The following is a 27942-nucleotide window of genomic DNA, read 5'->3' as shown; positions in this document are numbered from 1 at the left end:
GCATGTCCAACTTTGACCTGTTGGTGGCGCTAGAAGGCGTCACCAAGACGTTCTATTGGCTGCCATGGACTCCCATTGAAGGATAATAATAAGAAAACATGCGAAAACAATAGGTTGTCTCTCAGCTGCTTGACCCCCAATCACAATGTAATAAAACGCATGGCACTCGATGACATGGGGCAGAAATCCAGAGACTGATGCATTGGGCCCCGTGTGTATGGGCTTCCTACCACATCCTTCTATCCCGGTTCTACCTTGCATTCCTTTGCTTCAGTCTGATCCACGTGACCTTGTCCATCCAATCCCACAGGGTCAGGGGTTTGGGGCAGACTTTAAAGATCCATTGAAAGAACCACATTTACACTTTTTTATTTAATATTGGTTTTTATTCACACAAATCACTATTTTTGGAGATGCACACAACTAAAAGCACAAAATGGACAAATAAATCCAATTTACACACCGTAGCCTATTTTGTTGTTTTTGGGTGACAACTTGTTCTTCAATTTTATATTGAACTTTTCCCTGAGAATGGTCTCCACCTCCTCATCTGATAGGTCTCTTGTGTCTACGAGATCTACACCTTCGTCCGGCCTAAAAGTGACCTCCGTGTAGGTCCAGCCGAGCAGGATTCGAAACCCTGTTGGGGTTTGCAGAGAGGTGATCGACTTTGTGGTGAAAAGTTGGTTCGGCTCGGTCTGTCGTTTGTGGTTAATATCGGTGAAGTGGTCCTTTTCACGGGGGACCAGAGTGAAGCAATAGATCTGCTCCGTTGGTTTTTTCTCCTTCTCACCTGATTTAGCCAAGTCTGGATTCAGGATCTTCTGCTTCCGGCTGGTCTTCTCGAAGAACCAGAGCCCATCCTGGTCTATAAGACGGAAGACTCCGGCGGCTTCGGTGTGATCCTTTCCAGACACAAGCTCTATGGGCTCCCAGATTTGAAAGGACAGTCCAAAGCTCACATCTGCGATGTACCTCCTGCCGTCGATGGTCACCATGTTGATGAGATGGCTCTCTGGGGCGGAGGGATCATTGGCATTGCCGAAGGTAACTCGGGCCCCCAGCATGACCGAGTCATAGCCCAGCTCTCTCAGCACCCATGCCAGGAGGTAGTTGCCCTCCATGCACCAGCCCCCACGCTGCTCTCTCACAATCTTATTAAAGATGGCTTTGTGGTCCATGCCGATCTTCTCACCACAGTGGATGCTCAGGTTTTCAAAAGGGACCGTCATCACAATGCGTTTGTGGATAGCGTTGAGGGTCGCCTGGTCTGGCTTCTCGAATGGGCCGCTGAATCCAATCCTTTTGAAGAACTCATCCAAATTCATCTTGTCCTGAAATATTAGACACAAATCATATACAAAGGTTATTTTATTTTCTTATATAATTGCAAAGTGTCATCATCTTGTAGCCCTGGTGATCGAATAAAACATACAGAATGAATCAAGGCCAAATCCCTGGTCAATCGAACAAAGAAAATAGCAGTTGGCTAAGTTAAGGTGTTCTTGGGTAGCCTGGAAAGCAGACGAATCTCGCAAGCTCATGTTTCATTTCATTGCTATCTCCGCTTTCAGAACCGTATTCAACCAACTGGAAGGTATATGAGAGGTTCCAGACTTGCAGTGTTCAATTTGTCTGTTGATGCCAGGCCACTTTAATACTGTCTCGGTAGTGGAATCTACGGACCGTTCTACATCTGCGGCAAATTGAAAATGCCTCAACACTCTTCTGCAATGTCATCGTATCCTTCCTATCCTTCTTTATTTGCTCCATATTGTGCCATGTTACCCTTTGGTTTCCTGATGTTGACCTCTCTGTGCATGGTCAAGGTTGATATCTTGTTTAGCAGCTCCACAGATAAAGGTAAACTTGCCCTTGCTTCAGGGGCGAATTTCCAAGGTATTATCCTCATATAACCTTGTGTGCTGCTGGTACATTTCCATTCTGCTGTGTGAATGTCTTTTTTGCTTCACCCTTATCCGTTAGCCCTGAGATGTCTTGCAGGTTCACCCTTAGTGCCATTCCCGAACTGTGGAAGATAACTGTCTAGAGACTCTTCTCAAGCCAGGGGCGTGGTCTTCCCTTGCACAAAATGTAGATATGCTCAATATATCTGAATAAACTGAAAAAAGTTCTTGGTAAACACAACCTTGTGTCAGTGATTCCCGGGACGCTTTGCTTGCACAGAAGATACTGAACCAGAGAACCACTCAGATGACAGATAGAAAGCGTGGATAACAGGTATGAAATTAACACAAACTACCTCTCTAAATTCCTTTTGGGGATTCCATGTTATTAAGAATTATGAAGACAGACGAATGTGGTTCAATATCTTACTAACCATTGTGTCTTGGATCCACGGAGGATGATTCAGGAGTAGGAGAGAGAGATCCGTAGTGCCGCAAGTCTTGTTGGTAGGACGTCTTCCCCGTCTTATAAAGACAAGGCAGATAAAACATGACTTATTAACCATAGAGACCAAGGGAGTGTAAAAGACAGGAATCACATTCGAAACACAGCCACAAATATAATTGTTTGATAGAGGAAACATCCTGAGAACAATCAAAACAGTGTTTAGGATATCTTATCACTTGATTAAAGTAGGTATTAACATCTGAATTGGATTGGGGTCGTAATAAACTTTTGGCACAGCTATGATGTTGCTGTAACATAACAGAGTTCAGGGAGCATCTCTGCTCTCTGAAATATTGTGCAAAATTTTCAGCTGGCCAGCTGATAAATTGCCAACTAGGTAGCTCATTGCAAACTAGCAGCTTACAAGACAAAATAAGGGTTTGATGAACAAAAAATGTTCATTGTTTGATATACATGTTGTGTAATTAAAATATGTAATTTGTTATTTCTTTGTTATTACACAGAATTTGGCCTACCCTGATTCTATATCCTCAAAGATTAATAATAATAAACGCACGAATACTATCTTTTTCTTCTCTTGGTGGCGTGAAAACCTGAAAAAGCTAACTTTCGACTGCCCAGGAAGTAGAGTAGTGTTATGCAGGGGGTAGTCTCTCAAAGCCAGACCAAACAACAGCAAGTAGAATGGGTGATGACTGACCAATGTGTTGACTTTGACCTGGAGTACACATATTTCAATAAACACCATGGGGGAGGGGGAGGGGGCTTGTGTAACTATATGCATAAACTTGTGTAACTATAGGCATATAACTTTGTGTTTTTTTGGACTTCGGTATTAGTGATGCGAAGATTGGATCTTTTTTCGGATTCGGATCTTCGGACGTCGTTCATTCAAATGAAGGAATCTTTTTCGAGTCGAATCGTTCATTTGCGCATAGAAATAATGCGTGTCATATACGGCGGTCTAATAAGCTTGCGCATATAGGCTACTGAGTGATTTACCTCAACACATTAGGGGGGGCTTCATTCAAAGGAGTTTTTAAGCAGTACACGATATTACGACCGAGTATTAGGGCCAAACGTGAAGAATTTTTTTTTTCTTTTTCGTAATGTCGAGAATATAGTTGAAATGTCATGTCGACTTTAATCTCGACGTGTCGACTTTAAACGCGAAATGTCGACTTCAAACTCGAAATGTCGAGAATGAAGTTGAAACATCATATCAACTTTAATCTCGACGCGTCCATTTTTCGTTCCTCTGTCAGCACGCAGACGCTCCGGGCATCCTCCCAAGCGTGCAGCGGATGACACAAAGTAGTCGGCAATAACCCTGGGGTCATTGTTTGTGGTGTAGGCCTCCATCCAAACAATATAGCGACTAAAACCGTCAATGCAACCACTGATGGCAATGCCGTATGGCTTTAGTTTATCGTACCCATCCATATGCTAGAGTGCATTCGGACCTTTACTGTGATATTGCCTGCGCCTCAGACGCCGGCCACGCCTTTGCTCGATCAGGATCAAGCAACTTGATTTACATTTACATTTACATTTAGGGCATTTAGCAGACGCTTTTATCCAAAGCGACTTACAATAAGTACATTTGTCATAAGAAGTGCATCAATATATCGCTGTCGGTACAGAAAGGATGTTCATAGAACCAAGTGCAAGTACCACGATAGCTAGGTCAATCAATTCCCCTTGTTACAGCCATGATAGCAGCTACTACAGTTGCCACACAGTTAAGTACTACAATACAATACAATACAATACAATACAGTGTACAATGGTGGTCAGAAGTGGGAAGGTGGCTATGCAGAGTCGAGGTGGACTCTGAACAGGTGAGTCTTGAGTCTTTTTCGGAAGATAGTGAGCGACTCTGCAGTCCTGAGGGCGGCAGGGAGCTCGTTCCACCACTGAGGTCCCAAAACCGAGAAAAGTTGTGACTTTGCTGAACGGCCTTTGCTAGCTCTTAGCGATGGCGGTTCCAGACGTCCAGCTGAGGTAGTTGAGCGGAGGGATCGAGCTGGGGTGTGTGGCTTTAGCAATGCTTGGAGGTAGGCAGGGGCAGTTCCATCGACTGCCTTGTATGCCAGTACCATCGTCTTAAATTTGATGCGAGCTACTACAGGGAGCCAGTGGAGGTCCCGGAAGAGGGGGGTCACATGGGAGAACTTCGGTAGGTTGAACACGAGGCGCGCTGCCGCATTCTGGATGCGCTGCAAAGGTTTAATCGCAGAGGCAGGAAGTCCAGCCAGGCGTGAGTTGCAGTAGTCGAGGCGGGAGATGACCAGTGATTGGACAAGAAGCTGAGCTGCTTCCCTTGTGAGGAAGGGCTGGATTCTGCGGATGTTGTAAAGTGCAAATCTGCAGGATCGGGCGACCGCAGTGATGTTTGCAGTGCAGGATAATTGATTGTCCAGTACCACCCCGAGGTTTCTGGCAGTTGGAGAGGGAGATACAGTGATGTTGTCGACGGTGACTAGTAAGTCCATGTGTGGGCAGTCTTTCCCTGGGATAATGAGGAGCTCGGTTTTGTTGAGGTTAAGCCTCAGGTGATGGGCAGTTGTCCAGGTGCTGACGTCCGCCAGACATTCCGAGATGATCAAGAGAAAAAAGCGAGTCTGCAAAGACTCCGGCCCCAACCCGTCCTTCATGGAATCCATGAAAAGTGAAGAGAAAAACCAGAGTAATACGGTTTCCATTAGGTCCGCTACCAATGGGGGCGGAGCCAGAGGCGGAGTGGCCGTCGGGACGATCGGGAGATTTCCCGGTCGGCCGGCGAGGTCAGGTGGACCGGCCCGCAATTGTGTAGCGGCCTGCGAAGTCAGTTGGACCGGCCCACAGTTGTGAGCGGCCGCGAAGCGTCTGCAAGCCGGCCCTGAGCATAATTTATTCCCCGTCAAGACGCCGCGAAAATCCCCGAAATAAACAATATATATCTCATGAACATCCAACCAATATTTACACCACTTGCTTACTCTCTATGTCTCATTCATGGTTTTTTTTATATTATTTTTTTTTACTTCATTTAATTCTTCATTATTCAGGCGTTACAGAAGTTTCATAGCCATAAATAAATAATACGAACTACAGTTTACTTTAATTTGTTTGTTCTTGAATTGACGTAGAATGGAGCAAAGACTCCTGGGATTGGGAAATGCGTTTATCCAATAAACAGCTTGCAGGGCAAGTCCATTTTCGGAAATGTAGGGGGATATATGAGCGGCCCCACGTCTAATGGAATGACCTTAAAGACACGTCAGACAAAGAAGGCGAGCAAGTTCGTGGTTGCTTGCTTTTGCGTTGCTATGGTTACCGGTCTTGTAAGGAAGTGCGCCAATTCTCGGAGTGCCAATTCTCTTCCGCACAGAGCAGAACTGTTTCCTATTTTACACATTTTTATTTTCTTAATTATAATTATATCATTAATTTTTACAGATTTTTTTTTTATTACTGAAAAATCAAACAAAAAAAAACGTTGTTGGTGTGGGGGGGGGGAAGGGCCGGACCGGGGAGGATTCTCCCGGTGGCTATTAGTGTCCCACTCCGGCCCTGGGCGGAGCTACGGAGTTCGACTCTCCAATAAGGAGCTTCTCTCGTCCGTTTCTTATTTAGAAAACGGCGGGAGTGCCATACTGGCAGACAAAACGATAGTTATGTTATTATAACTCTAGTTCTATGATTGTAGGCGTAGCCGTCTAGGCTTCGCCTTATGGGCTTGTCCCGTGCGCGCGCCCGCGCGCGCTGAAAATTCAAACTATGCACCTATCAGCGTGGGCACCGCCCACATTTCCCACGGTATCGTGTCTATATAACGCGGTGTATACCGTCGCTCATCCTCCACGCTTTTCTTTCAGCATTTGGAGGGTACAGCAGGTGGGAAACTAGACGGCTATGCCTACAATCATAGAACTAGAGTTATAATAACATAACTATCGTTCTATTTCATGTAGGCTACGCCGTCTAGGCTTCGCCTTATGGGCTAAGGTGAAGCTGCGAGCGGAGCCCGATCAATGTACTCCTGCTGGACCCCAGTCAAAACGACCTAAGTCACCAGAGCACATTAAGACTCAAAAAGCCAAGGAAGTGTAAAACACAACAGCTTTATAAAAACTAATTCCTCCTAGATCAAGCAAGGCAATGATCAAGGGAGAAAAAAGTGAGTCTGTAAAGACTCCGGCTCTATTCCGTGCTTCATGGAACCCATGAAAAGGAAAAGAAAACCAGAGCAACACGGTTTCCATTAGGTCCGCTACCACCGGGGGCGGAGCTACGGAATTCGGCTCTCCAATAATGGGACTCTCGGCCGTTTCTTATTTGAAGAAAACGGCGGGAGTGCCTCACTGGTAAACAAAACCACCAGACAATTGGCGAGCCAATAGAAAACCCCCAAGCCTGTTTTTCATTTGAAAAAAGGTGGGAGAGTAAGAGACTGGTAATCAAGACCAACTCGCCAGCCGGCGAGAGGAAATCCAACCACGCCGCTTTAAAGAACATGTATATATTCTTAAGCCGTAAAAGGGGTCCCGGACTCTAGCACAGAGTTGCCGAGTGAGCCCCTGGACATGTCTAACATGTAAAAACGGACAAAGGGGCCGGGGGAAGACCAAGACGCAGCCGCGCAGATGTCTTCCACCGAAACGCCCTTGAGTAGAGCCGTTGAAGCGGCCACGCTCCGTGTGGAGTGAGCTTTAACGCCCAACGGTGGCGCCAAGCCCTGCCGAGAGTAGGCTAGGCAAACACCCTCACATACCCAGCGAGAAAACCGCTGCTTAGAGAGAGCGCGGCCCCTGCTAGCGTCGCTATAACACACAAACAACTGTTGTGTGGAGCGGAACGGTGCCGAGCGATTCACGTACATAGCCAACGCCCGAACCGGGCACAGGAGATGCAACTCCGCCTCCGCCTCACTAGAATGAGGCGGGGGGTGAAAAGCCTTAAGCACAATATCCCTCGACCGAAAAGAACTATTGATGTTCTTCGGGAGGAACGCAGGATTAGGTCTGAGCAACGCGAAGGAGCTGTCCTCGTTTAGCAACAAGCAACTCGGGCTGACAGACAGAGCGGTTAGCTCACCGGCCCGCTTGGCAGAAACCAAGGCCAACAAGAGCGCCGTCTTAAATGACAGGGCATCCAAAGGGGCCTGGGAGAGAGGCTCGAAAGGATCCCTGGACAATCCGCGCAACACGGTGGGGAGATCCCAGCGTGGTGTAAGCACGCGTGAAACAGGCCTAACCCGTCTAGCCCCACGCAAGAATCTCTTGACCAGTGGATGGCTGAAGATCGGTCCACCATCACAGCCTGCATGGCCAGCCGAAACGGCTGCCGCATAGACCTTGATAGTGGAGAAGGCCAAACCTTTTTCCAATAAGTTTTGCAGAAACGAAAGCACGCTTCCCACCTCGCATTGAGATGGGACAGCGTGGTTCGTCTCACACCAATTAGAGAAGGCGCACCACTTCGCCGCATAGAGGGAAGAAGTAGAAGGCGCACGAGCACTCTGAATAGTGTTGATAACCGTCTCAGGCAAACCTTTGCCCTGCAGGATCAACCTCTCAGGAGCCAAACCAACAGCCGTCCCGAGACATCGGGCGGGTGGTGCACCGTCCCGTGGGCCTGTGAAAGCGCATCCGGCCTGAATGGTACTGGCCAAGGCGCCGACCGCGAGAGCGCGGCCAGCTCTGGAAACCACAGAGCTGAACGGTTCTCCGGGGCCACTAATATCAGGGACAGTCTCTCCTGTCTGACCCGTTCCAGAAGAGGAAGGATCAGCTGGAGCGGGGGAAACGTATACAAGAGAGCCCGCGGCCAAGGTGTGTGTGCCAACGCATCTACCCCCAACGGGGGAAGATCCCGAGGGCTGAGGGAGAACCACCACCTGCAGTGCGTGTTCTCCCGGGACGCGAAGAGGTCCACCTGCGCTGTCCCGAACCTCTGCCAGATCAGTCTGACAATGTCGGGATGTAACCGCCACTCGTCTCGGCGGGGACCGCCTCGAGACATGAGGTCCGCCCCAAAGTTCTGGGCGCCCGCGATATGCAGGGCTCTCAGACTGCGGAGATACTGATGAGCCCAAAGCCAGAGCTCGACCGCCTTTCGGTGGAGAGCAGGGGAGCGGACTCCCCCCTGTCTGTTGATGTATGCCGCCGCCGACACGCTGTCTGTCCTGATCAGAACGTGGCGGCCGCGCACCAGGTGAAAGAAATGCAACAGCACTTTCCTCACAGCGTCGAGCTCCAACACATTTATGTGTGCTGTAGGGGGCGTGCGCCACTCGTCTCCGACCGAGTGAGAGAGGCACGTTCCTCCCCAACCCGTCAACGAGGCGTCCGTGAAGACCACTACGTAGGACGCCACCCTGCCCAGTGGAACACCCTTGAGAAGGGCGGAGGGTCCTTTCCAATATTCCAGGTCTGGCGACACCGAACGGGGGACGAGGAGCACCCTGAGCTTGTGTCGCCTGGGGTCCAACCGTTGGCGAGCAAACCACCGCTGGAGTCTGCGCATAAAAAGCAGACCCAGGGGGACCACGGGGTGGGCAGCTGCCATCAGCCCCAACAGGCGCATGGTGGACAGTGCGGTCACGTTTCTGCGAACGTGAAAAAGGGAGAGCGCCGACAGGATGGCGTCTCGCCGAGGAGGCGAAAGCATCGCAGTCATGGTGGCTGAGTCTAGGCAAAGCCCCAAGTAGACTGTCTGCCGGCTGGGGAGCGGGGAGCTCTTCTCCCAGTTGATGGCAAAACCCAGGAAGGAGAGATGGTTTATCACCAACATGGTGTCCCTTCTCGCGGTCTCTTCTGAGTTGCTCAGAATAAGCAGATCGTCTAGGTAGAAGAGAATCCTCTTTCCCTGACGTCTGAGCGGTTCCAACGCCGTCTCCACACACTTCGAGAAGGTGCGCGGAGCCAGGGAATAGCCGAACGGCAGACACTGGTACTCGTACGCCATCCCCATAAAGGCAAAGCGGAGAAACTTCCTGTGCGCCTGCCGAACAGGGACGTGGAAGTAAGCATCCTTGAGATCCAGGGATGTGAACCAATCGTCCTCTCTCACACACCGGAACAATGCTCCGACCGTGAGCATTCTGAACTTCCTCGTGGCAACGAATCTGTTGAACACAAGAAGATCCAGAATAGGTCTCATTTCCCCTGACTTCTTGGAAACCAGGAAGTAGCGGGAATAAAAACCTAGGTGAGACTCGTGGGGGGGAACGACAGTGATGGCCCCCTTTACCAAGAGACGTGCCACCTCTGCTGCCAGAGCCGTGCTCGCAGCCGGGTCCCGTAGCGTGGTCTCTACCAACCCCATAAAGGGTGGGGGACGACGCTTGAACTGTATGGGATGGCCCCATCTCAACGTGGTGTCCAACCACGATGGCAGAACGCACCGCTCTTGCCAACACGCATAGCGGTTGGAGAGAGGGCGAGCCGATAGCTGAGGAAGACCGTCCAGGAATAACCCGTATTCCTCTGCCCCTACCGCCTTCACACTGCGTGTGAACCAAGGGGGGCTTCCCACGAAAGGGAGGAGGCTCAGCGAGCGTAGGAGACGTACCACAACTAGCAGTTGTAAAAACAACGAGCTGTCTAGACGTCGCGCTCGTGCCCGCTGAACAGGGAGCGAGCCGTCCGGCCGCAGCACCTGTGCGCATGCGCTGTCCGCAGGCTGTAGCCACAGCGCGCGGACCCATCTCCTCACCTATAATGTGGGGAACCAGGAGACCGTGCAACGAGTCTCTGATCCGTCCACGAGGCTCCAAGGGACGCCGCTTCTTAGAAGCAGGTGAACCAGAGGCCATGTGAACACGCCGTCCGACCGCCACCCTACAGCCACCGGGCTGAGAGGGGGAAAGAGGCAACACGGAGGAGGGCACCACAAGCGTAGGACGCAGGTGGCCTGGGGAATATCGCTCTTTAGGTACCATGTACTGCCGTTCGGCCGAACGGTCTTTACTCTTTTCTTTAATAGGGAAAGAAAAAGTAGGAGCAAGCGTCCGGAACTTCCCGGTCCGTGGCGCTGCTGCTCTCCCCGTGCGCGGCGGCTGCGGCTGCTGCACCGGGGCTGGAGTCGGAGGCGGCCCCATGGAACGCTGGGACCGGCCTAGACCCCGCTTCCTCTCAGCCTGCTGGCGGGAGGAGCCCGTGAGAATCGTCCCGAACCGGGAACGATTCTCACGGACTGACTGCTGGTGCGCGAGCACCTCGGAGAACCTGGGACCAAATAAGCCATCCGGCGCTAGTGGACCCTGGACGAGGCTGGCCCGCTCTCGTTCCGGCACCGCAGTGTGGGAGAGCCATATGACCCTTTGAATCATGGTAGCCCACGCCATATGCTGGCCGGCCGAAACGGCTATCGGCTGGCATAACTGGAGGATGGCGCTGGAAAAGCGGGAAACCGCCAGCCATCTCGCGGCTTCCTCCGGGCCGTAGGCCTCCCTGTCAGCCGACAAGGAGACCATGGCAGAGGAGAGCAGGGCGATGTTGTTGACCGCCGCCGCGGATTGAGAGGCACAAACGAACACCCTGTCCGTTAGGCCGACAATCTGCTTCTGGAGGCGGTCGGGGGGCAGCGGCTTTTCGTTAAGGAGCCATCCGGCGCCCGGACAGAGAAGCGCTGCCAGGGGAGGCTCCAGACGAGGGATCCCCCTCGCCTGAGTATCGGCCCACCCCTCCACGTTGGTGAAATCCGTGTAGGATCTTACCGGAGCCTTCAGGGTCGAAGGGTCCTCACCGGCAGCAATAAACAAGTGCTGCAAAGGCGGGAACAAGGGGCACTGGGTAACCCGCCGGGGAAAAGATGGGGTGCGAAAGCACTCGCCCTGCATATCGTCAGATACGGGGGCGAGAGGCGGGGCCGGCATGGGAATCCCTTTGATGGCCGCCGCCTCACCCATGATCTCCCGGAAGAGATCGGTCATCCGGCGCTGACCCTCGTGTTGTATGACGGTGGCGGTTGTAACCCGAGAGCGGGAAAAACCGGACGCCGAGTCGCCGAAGACGTCGTCCAGGGAGGCGTCGATGATGCCATCGTCGACGTCAGGTCCGAACAGGTCGATGGCGTCAGCCATTTCCACCGCAGGGGAAAAGAAGAGATGCCTGGAGAGGATCCCCTCTTCAGGCAGCTCCCGGCAGGCGACACAGGAGACGGGGGCCGCCATAGCAGCCGCGGCGTGATCGGCGCCGAGGCACCAAAGCACGCCAAGTGCCCGTCACCCGGTGCCAGGGAGGCGGGACAGGAGGCGCATAGGAGTCCTGAAAAGGACCTAGCTCTAGGAGCGCTCTCAGGTGGCCCTGAAAAGGGCCGTTTGTCCGCGGCCTCGCCCGAGCCGCTGCCACCGGCTTGGGAGATCCGTGTTGAAGTTCTCATCTTCTTAATAGTAGTTCTCAATTTCTCGCTGATAAGCACAAGTGCTGAAAGAAAAGGGAGGATGAGCGACGGTATACACCGCGTTATATAGACACGATACCGTGGGAAATGTGGGCGGTGCCCACGCTGATAGGTGCATAGTTTGAATTTTCAGCGCGCGCGGGCGCGCGCACGGGACAAGCCCATAAGGCGAAGCCTAGACGGCGTAGCCTACATGAAATAGAACCAACTCGTCAATCGGCGAGCCAATAGGAACCCCTCTACTATCCAGCCTAACTGTTGTGTGGAGCGGAACGCGGCCGAGCGTTTCACATACATAGCCAGTGCCCGCACCGGGCACAGGAGATGCAACTCCGCCTCCGCCTCACTAGAATGAGGCGGGGGGGGGGAAGAGCCTTAAGCACAATATCGCTCGACCGGAAAGAACTATTCATGTTCTTAGGGAGGAACGCAGGATTAGGTCTGAGCAGCGCAAAGGAGCTGTCCTCGTTTAGCAACAAGCAGCTCGGGCTGACAGACAGAGCCGTCAGCTCACAGGCTCGCTTGGCAGAAACCAAAGCCAATAAGAGCGCAGTTTTAAAGGACAGGGCATCCAAAGGGGCCTGAGACAGAGGCTCGAAAGGGTTAGAGCTCGACCGCTGTTTGGTGGAGAGCAGAGGAGCGCACTCCCCGTTTGTTTATGTACGCTACCGCTGACACACTGTCTGTCCTGATCAGAACGTGGCGGCCACGTACCAGGTGAAAGAATGCAACAGCACTTTCCTCACAGCGACGAGTTCCAGCACATTTATGTGGACTGTAGGGGGAGTGCGCTAGACCCCGAAGCTGCCGCCATTTGCGCCATTTCAAATTTCAGCCGCCGCCAGCCAATAATTGTATAAGCCAAAATAAGCCGCCATCTGATAAACTTTGGCTGAGCCAGCTAGAATTATTTGCATCAAGCAATAATTCCATTACATAGTAGGGCTTTGACTCCGAAAGTGAATGAAGTATTGACTAGACAGCAATTTATTAGAAACCTAATAAACCGCTGGATCGCGTAAGACCGGTAACCATAGCAACGCCGGTAAACAAACCTCGCAAGGCCCAATCCAGGTCTTATTGAAGGCATTTAATGGTCAAAATATTATTAATAAATATTTGAATATGTTCCAATATTAATAAACAAACTAACTTCAAATATGATTTTTGGGCAAAAGTCAAAGCCCTATCACATAGAGACATACACACGAAAAATGTCAGCCATTTGTAGCCATGAAAAATTTGGCGGCTGCAGCAGCCATTTAGGTTTTGGCTGAGCCGGCTAGCCAGCCAATAACTTCATCAGCCAGCCATTATTCTCAAAACAAATGGCTTCGGGGTCTAGCGTGCACCACTCGCCGCCCACCGAGTGAGAGAGGCACGTTCCTCCCCAACCCGTCAACGAGGTGTCCATGAAGACCACTACGTAGGACGTCACTCTGCCCAGGGGAACACCCCTGAGAAGGGCGGGGGGGGTTCCCCAATATTCCAGGTGTGGTGACACCGAACGGGGTAGGAGGAGCACCCTGAGCTTGTGTCGCACGGGGTCCAACCATTGGCGAGCAAAAAACCGCTGGAGTCTGCGCATAAAGAGCAGACCCAGGGGAACCACGGGATGGGCGGCTGCCATCAGCCCTAACAGGCGCATGGTGGACAGCGCGGTCACGTTTCCGAGAACGCGAAAGCGGGAGAGTGCCAACAGGATGGCGTCTCGCCGAGGAGGCAAGAGCATCGCTGTCATGGCGCTCTGATAGTGAGCATTCCGAATTTCCTCGCGGCAACGAATCTGTTGAACACGCGAAGATCGAGAATAGGTCTCTTCTCGGGAGTAAAACGGGAGTAGTAGCAGGAGTAAAATCCTAGGTGTGACTCGTGGGGGGGAACGACAGTGATGGCCCCCTTCTCCAAGAGACGGGCCACCTCTGCTGCCAGAGCCGTGCTTGCCGCTGGGTCCCGTAGCCTGGTCTCCACCAACCCCATAAAGGGTGGGGGACGGCGCTTCAACTGTATGGGATGACCCCATCTCAACGTGTTGTCCAACCACGATGGTAGAACGCACCGGTCTAGCCAACACGCATAGCAATCTGAGAGAGGGCGAGCTGACAGCTGAGGAACGCTGTCCAGGAATAACCCGTATTCGTCGGCCCCTACCGCCTCCACACAGTGTGTGGACCAAGGGGGGCATCCCATGAAAGGCAGGAGGCTCAGCGAGCGTGGTAGACATTACAGAGCTAGTCGCTGTGCAAACAGCGAGCTGTCTAGACGCCGCACTCGTGTCCGCTGAACAGGCAGCGAGCCGTCTAGCCGTAGCACTCGTGCCCGCGCGTTGTCCGCTGGCTGTAACCACAGCGCGCAGACCCGTCTTCTCACCTTCCACAGACTGTAGAAGGGAGGTAGAGGGGATAATGTGGGAAACTAGACTAGTACAAGCGTCCGCATCCACGGGCTCGTGTAATGAGTCTCCAGTCCGCCAACGAAGCTCAAAGGGACACCGCTTCTTAGAAGCAGGTGAACCATAGGTTATGTAAACACGCCGTCCGGCCGCCCCCCTACAGCCATCTGGCTGAGGGGGGGAAAGAGGTAATCTAAAGGAATATCGCTCTTTAGGGAGTATGTACTGCCGTTCGGTCGAACAGTTTTTTTTTCTTTATTAGGGTAAGAAAAAGTGGGAGCAAGCTTGCGGAACCTCTGGCCCCGCCATGCTGCTCTCCCCGGCTGCGGCAGCGGCTGCTGTTGATGCTGCTGCTGCTGCTGCTGCTGCTGAGGTATCGGCAGTGGCGAACTTAGCCCTTTGGGGGCTCAAGGCGAACAGTCATTTGGGGGCCCCTGCATCTACCGGTCTAATGTACCTTATATCGCATAATGAGATACTCCATACAAGGGATGAACAAAAGTCGCTATCCTTCTTTCATGCAAATGTTAATTATCTATTTACAAATTGAGAATAACATACAAAACAATACGATTAGTTATAATGACACATTACACTGACTGTTAACCTTATGTCATCATTTACCTGAGGGTTTCCAGTAGGTCACAGCAGCTATCTGCTGTGACCTACTGGAAACCACAACTGGAAACCTACTGATAGCTGCTTCCAGCTATCAGTATTTTTCCTGTGCTCTTCAGACCTTTCATGGTTGATTAGCATTGCAAGGTTTTTCCAGTCATTAAATCCTTCCTCACTCAGTTATTGTTTTTGTTTTCTAAAAAGGCAACAACAAAAAGAAAAAAAACACGGTCTGCACTTTCACTGTAGACTAACCAAGACCCGTTCACCCTCTCACCATTTTTCATTACTATGTAATAGTATGCTTTTGTGAATCTGCGGCCCTTTTCATTTTGCGGAAAATCTTTATCTTTAACTTGACTGGCCCCAATTTGACTATCGAGCAGCGCTCTCTATCAGTGAGCAGCTTGGGCCAGAGTGCTGGGTCATCCACAAGAATATGTGTCTCGCAGTCATTGTTATCGTTATTGTCATAATTTTCAATTACCGAAGTGGGAGACGGAGAGTGAGAAATATTCACTACCAGTTGTGCATCATCTCCGTCAGTTTGTTGACACACGTCATTAGCATCGCTGCTGGCTGAGCCAGAGCCACTTGGAATGAAAGGAGCAGTAACGTTATTGACAATAAACAACGTTGACGGCTGCTCTTGATCCGCCGACGGTCCCGCTGCCACTGCGGTGGCTGTAAAAAAAAAGCTGGATAGCTTTGGCAGCTTTGAAAGAAAGTCCTGCCTTTTTTTTTTCCTTCTTTTTATGTGACCAGCTTTCGTACGATCGTTTCATGTTTTACTCGATTTATGTCTCACTCGATTTCTCTCTACTCTTACTTACTCTACTGTTTTGAATTTGTCATCATTCGAGGCACAGACGAACACCCTGTCCGTCAGGCCAGTAACCTGCTTCTGGAGGCGGTTGGGGGGCAGCGGCTTCTCGTTAGGACGCCATCCGGCGCCCGGACAGAGAAGCGCTGCTAGGGAAGGCTCCAGGCGAGGGATCCCCCTTGCCTGAGTATCAGCCCACCCCTCCACGTTGGTGAAGTCAGTGAAGGCCCTCACCAGGGCCTTCAGAGTAGAAGGGTCCCCACCAGCAGCGGTGAAAAGGTGCTGAACCGGTGGGAACAGGGGGCACTGCGTAGCCCGCCGGGAGGAAGACAGGGTGCGAAAGCACACGCCCTGCATGTCATCCGACATGGGGGCGAGAGGCGGGGCTGGCATAGGGATGCCCTTGATGGCCGCCGCCTCACCCATGATCTTGCCGAAAAGATGGGCCATCCGGCGTGGTTTCTCCTTCGGGACGACAGTGGCTTTGGTGGAAGCCCCGGAGCGGGAGAACCCGGATGCAGAGTCAGCAAAGACGTCGTCCACCTCGATGTGCTCGTCGTCGGCGTCCTCGGTGTCCGGAACCGCGGCGCAGGAGGCGGGAGCCCCACGGCAGCCGCGGCGTGTTCAGCGCCTACTAGGCACCTGAAACACGCCAGGTGCACGTCACCCTGCGCCAGGGAAGCAGGACAGGAGGCACACTAAGGTCCTGAAAAGGGCCCCCTAGCTCTTATAGGAGCGCACTCCAGTGGCCCTGAAAAGGGCCGTTGGTCCGTAGCCTCGCCCACGCCGCTGCCACCAGTCATGGAAGTCTTCATATCTTCTTTTTCCGTAGATCAGTACAAGTGCTGAAAGAAAAGGGAGGATGAGCGGCACATACCGCCGCCTTATATACACAGTACCGTGGGAAATGTGGGCGGTGCCCACGTTGATTGGTGCATAGTTGACATTTTTCAGTGCGTGCGTCCGTGCGAGCGCGCACGGGACAAGCCCATAACGCGAGGCCTAGACGGCGTAGCCGATATGAAATAACCTTTATGTATTGCACGGAGGTGCAAGTTGCAACCATCTGTATCCTTGCATCTGCGCATTTCCAGACAGTTCAGTTTGCAAGAACGCGGCCACTTCTTCCAGGTTTGTATGATTCCTCCTCCTGAACAGACAAAGTTTTCCGCACAACCTTTTCAGCGTCCTTACACTAATCACACACGGTGGTTCTGCTCTAAAACAGCGAGGATCTCTTTATTGTTAAACCCGATTCTGAAATACAATTTTACCAAATTATCTACACAAGCCATTGGATTCAGTGCAGGCCCTGTGGATTTCCACTGTATTCAATGTCATATCGAGATTAAAGTCGATATGACATTTCAATTTTATTCTCGACATTTCGAGTTTAATGTCGACATGTTGACTTAAAAGTCGACGTGTCGACTTTAATCTCATCACGGCAAAAATATTTTTTTTCTTCATGTGTGGCCTTAATAGAGCTCGTAAATCGCCATTGCTCATGTACGGAAGAGGATTAGGGCCACACATGTAAAAAAAAATTAAGTTCTGACTTTATTCTCAGAATTCTGAGAAAAAAGTCAGAATTCTGACTTTAATCTCAGAATACTGAGAATAAAGTCGGAATTCTGACTTTAATCTCAGAATTCTGAGAATAAAGTCAGAATTCTGACATTCATCTCAGAATTCTGAGATAAAAAGTCAGAATTCTGACATTAATCTCAGAATTCTGACTTTAAAGTCAGAACTACGGGTATCTGTAAGGACCAACCTCCGTGGGAGAGACACTTTGCTTTATGCAGTAGGAGGAAACCTATGGAAAGCCAAGAAGGCCACAATCCGGCCCTAGAATGGCGCGGTAAAAGTGCAAGTATTCCGTACGGAATCTGTACGGAACTAATAGCCGCGGCTATTAGTCATATTGAGATGGCAGTGTGCGAAATACCCGTCAATATTCGGGGATGCCCTCATCCCCAGATTGTTCTCGATATGCAGTAGCCATAACATTACAATATTTCATGGATGCAAGCAAGCCAAGACAATCAATCTATATCTATAGCCTACATGACAACACACACACACACACACACGCACACACTAGGGCTTTGACTTCGAACTTCGTGATTCGAATATAATTCGAATATCAAAAAAAATATAAATAATTCGAACGAATATTAGGCAGCCCTTAATATTCGAACCTGTTATGGGCAGGCCAAGAGGGAGAGACGTCGGAGAACCCATGCAGTCTATTCATAATATTGTAATGACCACGGAAGAGGCAGTGAATGAAGTATTGATTAGACAGCGATTTATTAGAAACATAATAAACAGTTGGAACACGCAAGACCGGTAACCATAGCAACGCCTGTAAACAAACCTCGCAAAGCCCAATCCAGGGCTGAATCCGAATACTCATACTTATAGTATGCATTTTGTAGTACGCCACAAATATAGCGTGTCCGAATGCTCAGTGTGCATTGTGTAGTACGGAAAACGTTTCCGAATGCTTACTACCGCCACAGTATACAACGGTAGGTCACTACGTTACCAGACCACGAGTCTGGTAACGAACGAAGAAGTGATGGCTGACCCGACACTACCAACAGCGGCTTAGAAAGACGTCATAGAAAGCGGCGAAAAAAAGAGACATTAAAAAGAGTAAAAAAGTAAAGTAAGTAATTAAGTAAAAAGAGACATTTTTAATTTAATAGCAACGATGACAAGATGGAAAACAGGTAACTAATCAAGGTAATTTTGCCGGCATCTGAGGGGAGACACGTCATCTCCAAACATCCGGTGGAGTTACGGCGGTGTTCGGAAGAGTTCAGAGGCGTTCTACGCATAGCTGTAGACCGTTCTAGGCGTTCACGCATAGCTGTAGACCGTACTACAAGTGTAGTACGGTCAAGTAGTAGACACTGAACATAAATAGTATGTACTAAGTACTCGGATTCAGCCCAGGTATTACTGAAGGCATTTAATGGTCAAAATATCATTAATAAATATTCGAATATATTCGAATACTAATAAACAAACGAACTTCGAATATGATTTTTGGCCAAAAGTCAAAGCCCTAACGCACACACGCACGCACACACGTTAAACACACTGGTAAAGCAATAGGAGCCTGCATTGGCTAAAGTTGTTGGGATGCACGTTATTTTATAACAGGGAGGGGCAAAGTTGTGCATTACAATGCAAACACGACAATAATTGGCACCGTTCTTGCGCACTCAGAAGAACATGAACTGAATAAATGCCAGGTATATAGCATATTGGAGACGGGCACACAATCAGTGCATTTGCAAATGAGAGCCTGCAGTATGCCCGATCTTGTGACATTATTTAACCATCCATCTACAGCTAATACGATCAGACAGATACATCATTGATCACATATAAGCCCACAACAAACTTAACATCACCACGGCAGGTGCGCTCTCTCTCGCACATTCACACAATCACTCCAACTTCTCCAACTCCAAGGCAAAGCTGTTTCACTAAGACCACAAACAACCACAACTAACCAGCCTACATATCCACAACAATGCACAACAATCAGTTCTATACATTGCGTCTATCTTCTGTTTGGCGCACATGGCTAATTTGCATACATGCACAGGACTGTCGGCTCCGCTTGTCAAAAAAATAGAACGTATTTGTGAATAAATGCTTTGAATTCTGAATACTGGACTTGGTGAGCTTGGTGAGTTGGCTATGGGACGTGCACTTTTACCGCGCCATTCTAGGGCCGGATTGTGGCCTTCTTGGCTTTCCATAGGTTTCCTCCTACTGCATAAAGCAAAGTGTCTCTCCCACGGAGGTTGGTCGTTACAGATACCCGTAGTTCTGACTTTAAAGTCAGAATTCTGACTTTTTTCTCAGAATTCTGAGATTAATGTCAGTATTCTGACTTTAATCTCAGAATTCTGAGAAAAAAGTCAGAATTCTGAGATTAAAGTCAGAATTCTGACTTTTTATCTCAGAATTCTGAGATTAATGTCAGAATTCTGAGATTAATGTCAGAATTCTGACTTTATTCTCAGAATTCTGAGATTAAAGTCAGAGTTATGACTTTATTCTCAGAATTCTGAGAATAAAGTCAGGACTTAATTTTTTTTTACATGTGTGGCCCTAATCCTCTATGAGACCGAAAAAAATGAATGGGAGTCAATGGAGAGAAAGTAATTATTTTCTGATCCCAGTCTTTATATGCCCCGGATTACACATATGTTGTTTGTGGATTTAAATGATAATTTTTCATGCAAAGAAAACTATTATTTAGCGGGTAGGAGTTTGATATTTGTTAGTTTTTGTGTGGGGCGCTTTGTGGACTACAACTCCCGCTGCTCTCGACGCGTATGATATACGTCACCACCACTCGCAAACAGATCGAATAGATCCCGCAGTCGGAACATGGCTGTGTCTTTGGTGCACTTTACCACCTTCTTTCAAGGAGAGCACAAAAGCCTTGATCGAGGTGAAAGAAGGTGGTAAAGTGCACCAAAGACACAGCCATGTTCCGACTGCGGGATCTGTTTGCGAGGTCCTCCTCCTGTTCAGGAGGAGGACCTGAACAGACGCGTTAATTTACTAGTCGACGTGTCGACTTTAATCTCGTCACGGCAAAAAATATTTGTATTCTTCATGCGTGGCCCTAATACTCCGTTGTAAATACTCCGACGTAACTTTAGGACACACATTTAAACATCACATAGACAAATTGCGTTTAAGTAGTGGAAATCCAAATCTTACTTATTTTATAGCTTAAGGTTTATGGTTTCAAGTTGATATAGTATGTCATGCATGGTGAAATGATATGAAGAGTCCACTATACCCGTGTTCAATCAGGTCCTATGTTAAAAGCCTGTGCGAAATATCCGAAGGAAACAAGAGAAAGTCAAATCGAAACAAATAATGCTCAACAAACAATTGTCAATAAAGATTTGAACGTGAACTGTCTCGTTAAACTCCGCCCAGGGAAGTGGTATCCTGGCTGAGCAGCATTACCTAACATCCACATGTTTTCAGGCTCTACGGTTGGTACCAAACCACAGACTGATGAATGATGACGACCATCCTCATGAATCCCATCCGCCCGCACTATAAACAGTAACACAGTGGCGTGCTTCCGATTCCTCATTCATACCCATTCCTTATTTGTTTTTCAGATGACAACCATGAGAAGCACAAAAAAAGACACATGTTTGATCACAGGAGGGAGTGGTTATTTCGGTTATCGGTAAGCACTTAGGATCATTGAATACAGGCCTAAATATATATTCGTGAATGTATAATACAACAACCCTGCAAATTGTAGTGGCGTTCACTGCTGTATCTATTATCGCCACTAGAGGGAGCCATCACACCATTTAATATGCCTAAATCTTTTGGCAGACCGATAACAGCTGTGTCCTCCAAAAATAGTTAAATTCGTCCATAAAAGCAAAGTCATTCCTTTACTAATTTAGTCATTTCCTCCATTGTGATTAAGAGTTCTGTTTGGATTCTTGTGTTAACTGTGGCTGTATTCCAGGCTTACTGATCGCTCTGATAAAACGACTGTTCTTTATAATATTGTCGTACAGGGGAGGGGAACTATTACACAGGGAGGCCAATATGTTTAGGATTACATTACATGTCGAATATAAATAACGCTGAACCACCACAATGAAGAAGGCGGCCTTTACTCAGATCCCTCCATTGCACAGATATTAATTGATCAAATAGATGTCACCAGCATATCCATTATTAAAGTTCTGTCATATATCTGATATCAGTTGGTTTCCATACTCTTGGAGTCACCCCTAACCCTCCTCTCTGCAGCCTGGCCTGCTCGCTCCAGTCCAAGGGGTCCACCGTCATTCTGTTTGATGTGACGCCGCCCGTGACCGGACCGCTCCCAGAAGGCATCACGTTCCTCCAGGGAGACATCCGGGAATACCCTCAGGTGCGGCGCGCCCTCTCCGGGGTGGACTGCGTCTTCCACTCGGCCTCCTACGGCATGTCGGGCCGTGAGCAGCTGAACCGCCGCCGCATCCAGGAGGTGAACGTCGGGGGCACCCAGAACGTCCTGGAGGCCTGCGTGGAGACAGGGGTCCCCCGGCTGGTCTACACCAGCACCTTCAACGTGGTGTTCGGGGGTCAGGTGATCGAGAACGGCGACGAGAGCCTCCACTACCTGCCCCTGCACCTCCACCCCGACCACTACTCCCGGACCAAGTCCCTGGCCGAGATGGCGGTGTTGGGGGCCAACGGCGCCGCACTCAAGTCCGCCGGCGGCTCGCTGCGCACCTGCGCCCTCCGTGCCGCCGGTATCTACGGGCCCGGGGAGCAGCGGCACCTGCCCCGGGTGGTGGGCTACATCGAGAGGGGCGTGTTCCGCTTCGTCTACGGCGACCCCGCCAGCAGGGTGGAATTTGTCCACGTCGACAACCTGGTGTCGGCCCACGTGCTGGCGGCCGGAGCCCTGAGCTCCGGGAGGGAGCCCAGCGCGGCGGGAGAGGCCTACTTCATCTCAGACGGCCGGCCCGTCAACAACTTTGAGTTCTTCCGGCCGCTGGTGGAGGGGCTGGGCTACCCGTTCCCCACGCTGCGCCTGCCCCTGTCCCTGGTGTACTTTGTGGCCTTCCTCACGGAGATGCTCCACCGCCTGGTCGGGCCGCTCTACAACTTCCAGCCCCTGCTGACGCGCACGGAGGTGTACAAGACGGGGGTGACCCACTACTTCAGCCTGGCCAAGGCCCGGGCCCAGCTGGGGTACGAGCCCCGGGAGTACGACCTGGCGGAGGTGGTGCAGTGGTTCAGGAGCCGGGGCCACGGCAGGAAGCCCGGAGGCTCGGCCCTGGGGAGGCTGCTGCTGAACGCGCTGCTGGTCTGTGTGATGGTGGCGCTGGCTCTGTCGTACCTGCCGGGCGTCGGTGGCTGAGGGCGGGGGACACCCGGTCCGGACGCCTCAGGCGTGGACGTAGGCTTCAGGGTTTACGGAGACGTTGGTTTAAACTTTTGGTTACCTTAAGAGGCTGTTTACCGCCCGAATGTTTTCTGTTTAGTTTGTTTTTAACAGCGACTGGTCCGGTCCCCAACCGAGTTTACATGCTTTTCCTACCTCTTCCAGTGTACATCTTAAAACGGTTGTATTTGAACAGGTTTAATTAATTATTAATGATTACTTGAGATCTTGTGTTAAAGTACCTTACGGTTCCATTATATGATTGGCCTGTGATGATGATGTGTTTTTCTTGTTTTGCGACGACTACACAAAACCTGCCAAAATTGTAATAAATATATTTTCAAGGAAAATGTATGCCACACTTTGTGAGTGCTTCATAGTCTATGTATCTTAATGTGACTGGAATGAATTAATGTGCTTTATTTTTATCTCGCACTATTGGAGCAGGTATACTCTCTCGCGCTCCGCCTCCAATACGAGATGGTTCCTGCTGTCGGCTCCCAGACCGAGGAGCACAGGGGAGACGTTCCCTCCAGGGCCGATGCTCTCTCGGGGGCAACACCCTTCACTTTGACTGGCAGTGGGTCTGCTTACAGGTCGGAATATGTTCGGAATGAAGCGGCGACCGATTCTTGACAGGCTGGGTACTTTATTCCATGGGCGAAATTTGGTCTCAGCTTTGGTAGGGACCCTTCACAGACATAACCCAAAATCACTACGTAGACTGCATCATGCTGGACAATAAATAATTTAATAAAATACAATCTAGATTTACATGTGCACTTATTCACATTTAAACTAGCCTACTGCAAAAAATGGTCAGGTGAGTAGAAGTTAGGAACTTCTTAAGCGAATAACGTGGAGGCAGGTCAGAAGTGCGCGTGTGCTCCAGAGGTTCACGTGAATATTTAATCGGTGCTCGTGCCCATTGCGCGACACACACTAACATTGATAGGTGTACGATACTTCCTCGTGCGCACCAAATACTTTCCCGTGCGCACCAGATTTTTTCTCGTGAGCACCAGATACTTTCTCGTGCTCACGAGAAACGTTTAATTTTTCTTTTACCCCATGTCCCGTACTATCAAAATACTAGGCTGGAAATACATTTACCATGAGATCATGTTTTCACTTGCTTTGTATGTTTGTGTATGTGTTTCCTTGTGTCTGTTCTAGTGCTACCAGTTTGTACAGCTGACAACAGCTTACAATAAATAATATTATCTTTAAGAATAAATGTGCCTCCTGCATGAGCTGTGCGTAACTGGATAGGGCCGCAGGCCTACTACTGTATTTTGTTTCATGTGGGAGATGAAAATTCTATAGTTTACTATAGTAAATAAACTATAGTATACCCTATATATACTATAGTAAATATTGTAGTGTTTTTTAACCTTACTATAGTAGTTTTACTACAGTAAACTATAGTATACTACAGAAAATTCTATAGTTTACTATAGTAAATAAACTATAGTATACCCTATATATACTATAGTAGATATTGTAGTGTTTTTTAACCTTACTATAGTAGTTTTACTACAGTAAACTATAGTATACTACAGAAAATTCTATAGTTTACTATAGTAAATAAACTACAGTACACCCTATATATACTATAGTAAATATTGTAGTGTTTCTGAACCTTACTATAGTAGTTTTACTACAGTAAACTATAGTATACTACAGAAAACTGCAGTTTTATTACTACAGTATACCACATATATACTTCTACAGTAAACTATAGTATACTACAGAAAACGGCAGTTTTATTACTACAGTATACTACATCATATGCTACTACAGTTTACTACATAAACTACAATCTACTGAAGTAAATTACAGAACTTTTATTATACTTTTATTTTGCTATAGAATACTACAATTACGATACCATAGTACTATATATACTGCATTACAATAACTGCAGTATGCAGTATTTTGTTGTTCTTTTAACTATGTCATTGTACTTTACCTAATGGATATTTTCAACTGTATCACTTTTTGTTGTTGCCATTTTTAACCATAGTGCTGTAACAATAATTCACTGCACAATAATTAGGCTTACAACCACCATTAACACAGTGTTTTCTACAGACTGCTAAAATACAAAAAAAATAGAACAAAAGTTTAACTTTCTTTAAACAGTTGATAATTTATAGTTTCTGAAATTTGGCAGCATTGTTCAGCTTTTGTCGTATAAATGCTTTTATTTTCATATCAGTTACGTAGGAGAGATTCAACTTTGCAGCATCTGTGGGAATACACACACACACACACACACACACACACAAACACATACACGAAAGATGAGCATGAGAATGAGGGTATCACTCAACCAACATCTTTTCTCATTTCTATATACCTACTTGTTATTTCAACAAGGTCCTGTTTGGCTAGGCCAGGTTTTCCTTCTGTGCAGCTGCTGGATGACTGGCCAGTCACTGAATGGCCTGCCACATATTCCCTGGTATACATACATGTAGTACATCATTTATGAACTTCTGGGGGCTTTGGAAGGAGCAGCGCTCCACAAGTCCTTTTGGAATGACCTTTAATGCAAGTAGATAACATTACCACAAATCTACTTCAACAAACATCAGACTAGCGTTTTACCTCAATGATATATGTATGCATTTAGATTAACCGAGTGTATGGCTGATGCATTTAGAAAAACAGTGCAACTGAAACTAAGTAACTTAACCTATACAAATAAAGTCAAACAGATTCTTACAGAGTGGCCCAGGGCCTCTGTTGCTGATGCTGATGATGGATCTGGAGCTGGTGATGGGTCTTCTGTTGCTGGTGCTGGAACTGCTGTTGGTGCTGGTGATAGTGTTGGTTCTGGTCTTGGTCATGGTCTTGGTGTTGGTGTTGGTATTGGTGTTGTCGTTGGTCTTGGTGCTGAGCAGAGAAACTCCTCCATCTTCTGCCAAACGTCTGGCAGCACTGAGCAAAGGATTCATAATAGCCTTTTAGCTAACATGTAAAACAGAAAAACCCTTGCGTAAAAAACCCCAAAGTTTTCAACAATAGCATTACATTTCATTGTTGCTATTTTTGCCTTGAGAGAATAATTTTCCCTCTGCAGCCTGTGGTTGTTCTCCTTCAACAGCTCACAAGATGGGTGATGGCACTGAAAATAAAAATTCCATTAAAAAAACAGAACTGACTCACATACACCTGGGCAAATACCTACAGAAGACAGTTAGAGGGTACAAAGCTTACAGCTGATAGATTATAGGAATATATTGCTGTATCTATCCCTATACTATAGAGTTAGGAAATAAAAACTTTAATTGTAGGTAGAACATTAAGTGCAGACAGTTTATTGCTTTAGTGGATCTTACTTCATTCCTGGTTTCTTTAATTGAGTTCAGCTGACATGATCCGATGACAAACAGAAGATGTACATAGAGTTAAGGGTTACATCAAGACTGTACAACAGAGGTCAGCAGGGGGGATGAGCCTGAGCGAGTAGACAAGGCAGGCGGAACAGGAGATGAATACTCAAATCTAACTTGTTAATGTGTACACCTCAAAACTTAAAACCTTTGTTGATACCCTTGACAACATTTCACTTTCATTTAATATTGATGGGGCTTCAGTTTTTAAATCATCCAATTACTCAATTTGGCCAATTATCTGCACAGTCAATGAACTTTCATCTACTATCCGTGGAAAGTATGCTCTTCTACATTCCCTTTGGTTTAGTTCTAAACCCGAAATGCCAACACTGTTAAGGCCATTTGTCAAGGAATTACAAGATCTATTCACAGAAGGGTTTTCTTGGCATGACAACACTGGTCATAAACACACCACAAAAGTTGCCCCAGGTGTCTGCATATGTGATGCGCCAGCCCGTGCCATGGTACAGGACATGAAACAATTTAACGGCAGATATGGGTGTGGGTTTTGTCTGCATATGGGAGAAATAGAACCAAAGGGAAAAGGGTTTACACGTGTATATCCTCACTCTACTGAGTATCCTCAACTAAGAACACATGATCAGCCTACCCATCAGGCATCTGTTGCAATACAATCAGACAGATGTTAATGGGGTTAAGGGACCTAGTCAACTGCTGCTACTTCCTAATTTCGACATTATCAAACATTTTGTCCCAGAATATATGCATAGTGTTTGCCTTGGTGTAACAAAACAATTTGTCAGTATTTGGTGTGGTTCAAAAAACTCTGCTTTGCCATTCTATTTACAACCGAAAATAATCCAACAGATTGACAGTTCTCTCCTCACCATACACCCACCACATGAAGTCAAAAGATGTCCAAGGTCATTGTCCGAGAGACACTATTGGAAGGCATCTGAATGGAGGGCTTTTCTTTTCTTTTATTCCCCCATTATTTTGAAAACAGTTTTACCCCCGGTTTATTATAATCACTGGCTATCACTTGTCTTCTCCATCTACACTCCTCCAGGATCATATCCAAAAAGCTGATCTTTTGCATGCTTCCTCTTGTCTTACGCGTTTCGTTGTCGAGGTACAAGAGCTTTATGGAAAATGTTATGTATCTTATAATGTTCACTGCTTAACCCATCTTAGCAACGCAGTTGACATGTGGGGTCCGCTGTGGGCCAACTCTTCATTTGTTTATGAAGACACAATTGGCACTCTTCTTGAAATGTTCAATGGTACACAGGCAGTCCCTGAACACATTTTTAAGAGATTTTTTAACACAAAAACACTAATGCACCACACTGAATTATTCAACAATGCCAGTAATGATGTCTGTGATCTTTTCAACAAACTTGTTAACAAAGACAATACAGTGTTAAAATAATACAAAGTAGGTAGTGGTGCTCGGGTTGTTGGGAATTACACAACAAGAGTAATTACGGAGAGCATGGTAGCATTAAATCCATACTACTTTGTAAGCTCAATTGTGGTTGCTTATCAGCATGCAAGTGTGAAGAGGTGTACCTACAAATTTTTATATTCAAAAAGGATTCCAGACAATTAAGAATCTATGATGATTTGCTAAGGTGAATACTGCTAAGCAAATTGTGAAGTTCAGAAAGACCCATGAAATACTTCTTTGCAAACCTAATGATATTTTGTGCAAATGCTTTTGCTACGTACACGATGAGTCAAATATTCTTATCAAGATGCCTGTATTAGAAAATGTTTAAAGTTAGTAAGGCTTCAATTGTACTCTTTCATTGTTATTATATTCTGGCTGTTGTAGCCTATGCATGTTGTGCATTATGTTTTATATTTATGTGTGGTTTATGTTTCTACAATAAAATCTCCACATAATACAAATATTTGGCTTATGTTTCACATATTCATTTTAGGACAAATTACAGAATAATGAAAATATATATTAAAAAAAAAGTATATTATTGTTAACTATAGTAATCTATACTGT

At 47.9% G+C, this 27942-nt stretch overlaps 2 protein-coding genes and 1 long non-coding RNA gene across 7 annotated transcripts; 1 reads left to right on the top strand and 2 right to left on the bottom strand.

Moving 5' to 3' along the window:
• Window positions 1-364: 364 nt before the first annotated feature.
• Window positions 365-20553, bottom strand: LOC115558950 (arylamine N-acetyltransferase, pineal gland isozyme NAT-10). 4 transcript variants are annotated; one of them, XM_030377501.1, is made up of 3 exons: window positions 20443-20553; window positions 2342-2432; window positions 365-1334 (listed from the first exon to the last, which is right to left on the bottom strand). In XM_030377501.1, exons 2-3 carry the CDS (start codon window positions 2342-2344, stop codon window positions 456-458), a joined length of 882 nt encoding a protein of 293 aa, XP_030233361.1. In that variant the 5' UTR covers window positions 2345-2432; window positions 20443-20553; the 3' UTR covers window positions 365-455. The 4 variants fall into 4 exon arrangements, with proteins under 4 accessions (XP_030233361.1, XP_030233363.1, XP_030233364.1 ...); XM_030377503.1 differs by having other exon boundaries at window positions 20361-20488; XM_030377504.1 differs by lacking the exon at window positions 20443-20553 and adding an exon at window positions 2933-3031.
• On the top strand, window positions 20365-22923 carry LOC115558951 (short-chain dehydrogenase/reductase family 42E member 1). The gene is made up of 3 exons (XM_030377505.1): window positions 20365-20644; window positions 20777-20847; window positions 21432-22923. The coding sequence occupies exons 1-3, from the start codon at window positions 20627-20629 to the stop codon at window positions 22531-22533; spliced, it is 1191 nt and encodes a 396-aa protein (XP_030233365.1). The 5' UTR covers window positions 20365-20626; the 3' UTR covers window positions 22534-22923.
• Window positions 22924-24668: 1745 nt separating this feature from the next.
• LOC115558952 (uncharacterized) lies at window positions 24669-25919 on the bottom strand. 2 transcript variants are annotated; one of them, XR_003979390.1, is made up of 3 exons: window positions 25289-25911; window positions 24924-25106; window positions 24669-24808 (listed from the first exon to the last, which is right to left on the bottom strand). It is a non-coding gene; the product is annotated as an uncharacterized LOC115558952 (long non-coding RNA). The 2 variants fall into 2 exon arrangements; XR_003979389.1 differs by lacking the exon at window positions 24669-24808 and having other exon boundaries at window positions 24917-25106; window positions 25289-25919.
• Window positions 25920-27942: the final 2023 nt, after the last annotated feature.

This window comes from Gadus morhua, chromosome 14 (assembly GCF_902167405.1).
Source record: "Gadus morhua chromosome 14, gadMor3.0, whole genome shotgun sequence".
Lineage (NCBI taxonomy): Eukaryota > Metazoa > Chordata > Actinopteri > Gadiformes > Gadidae > Gadus > Gadus morhua.
This window is presented reverse-complemented; position numbering and strand designations above follow the sequence as displayed.

Excerpts from the sequence above, each read along its gene's own strand:
- LOC115558951 (XM_030377505.1), top strand. Across the intron at positions 20,848-21,431 it reads AGTGGTTATTTCGGTTATCG|CCTGGCCTGCTCGCTCCAGT; the intron begins GTAAGCACTTAG and ends TCCTCTCTGCAG.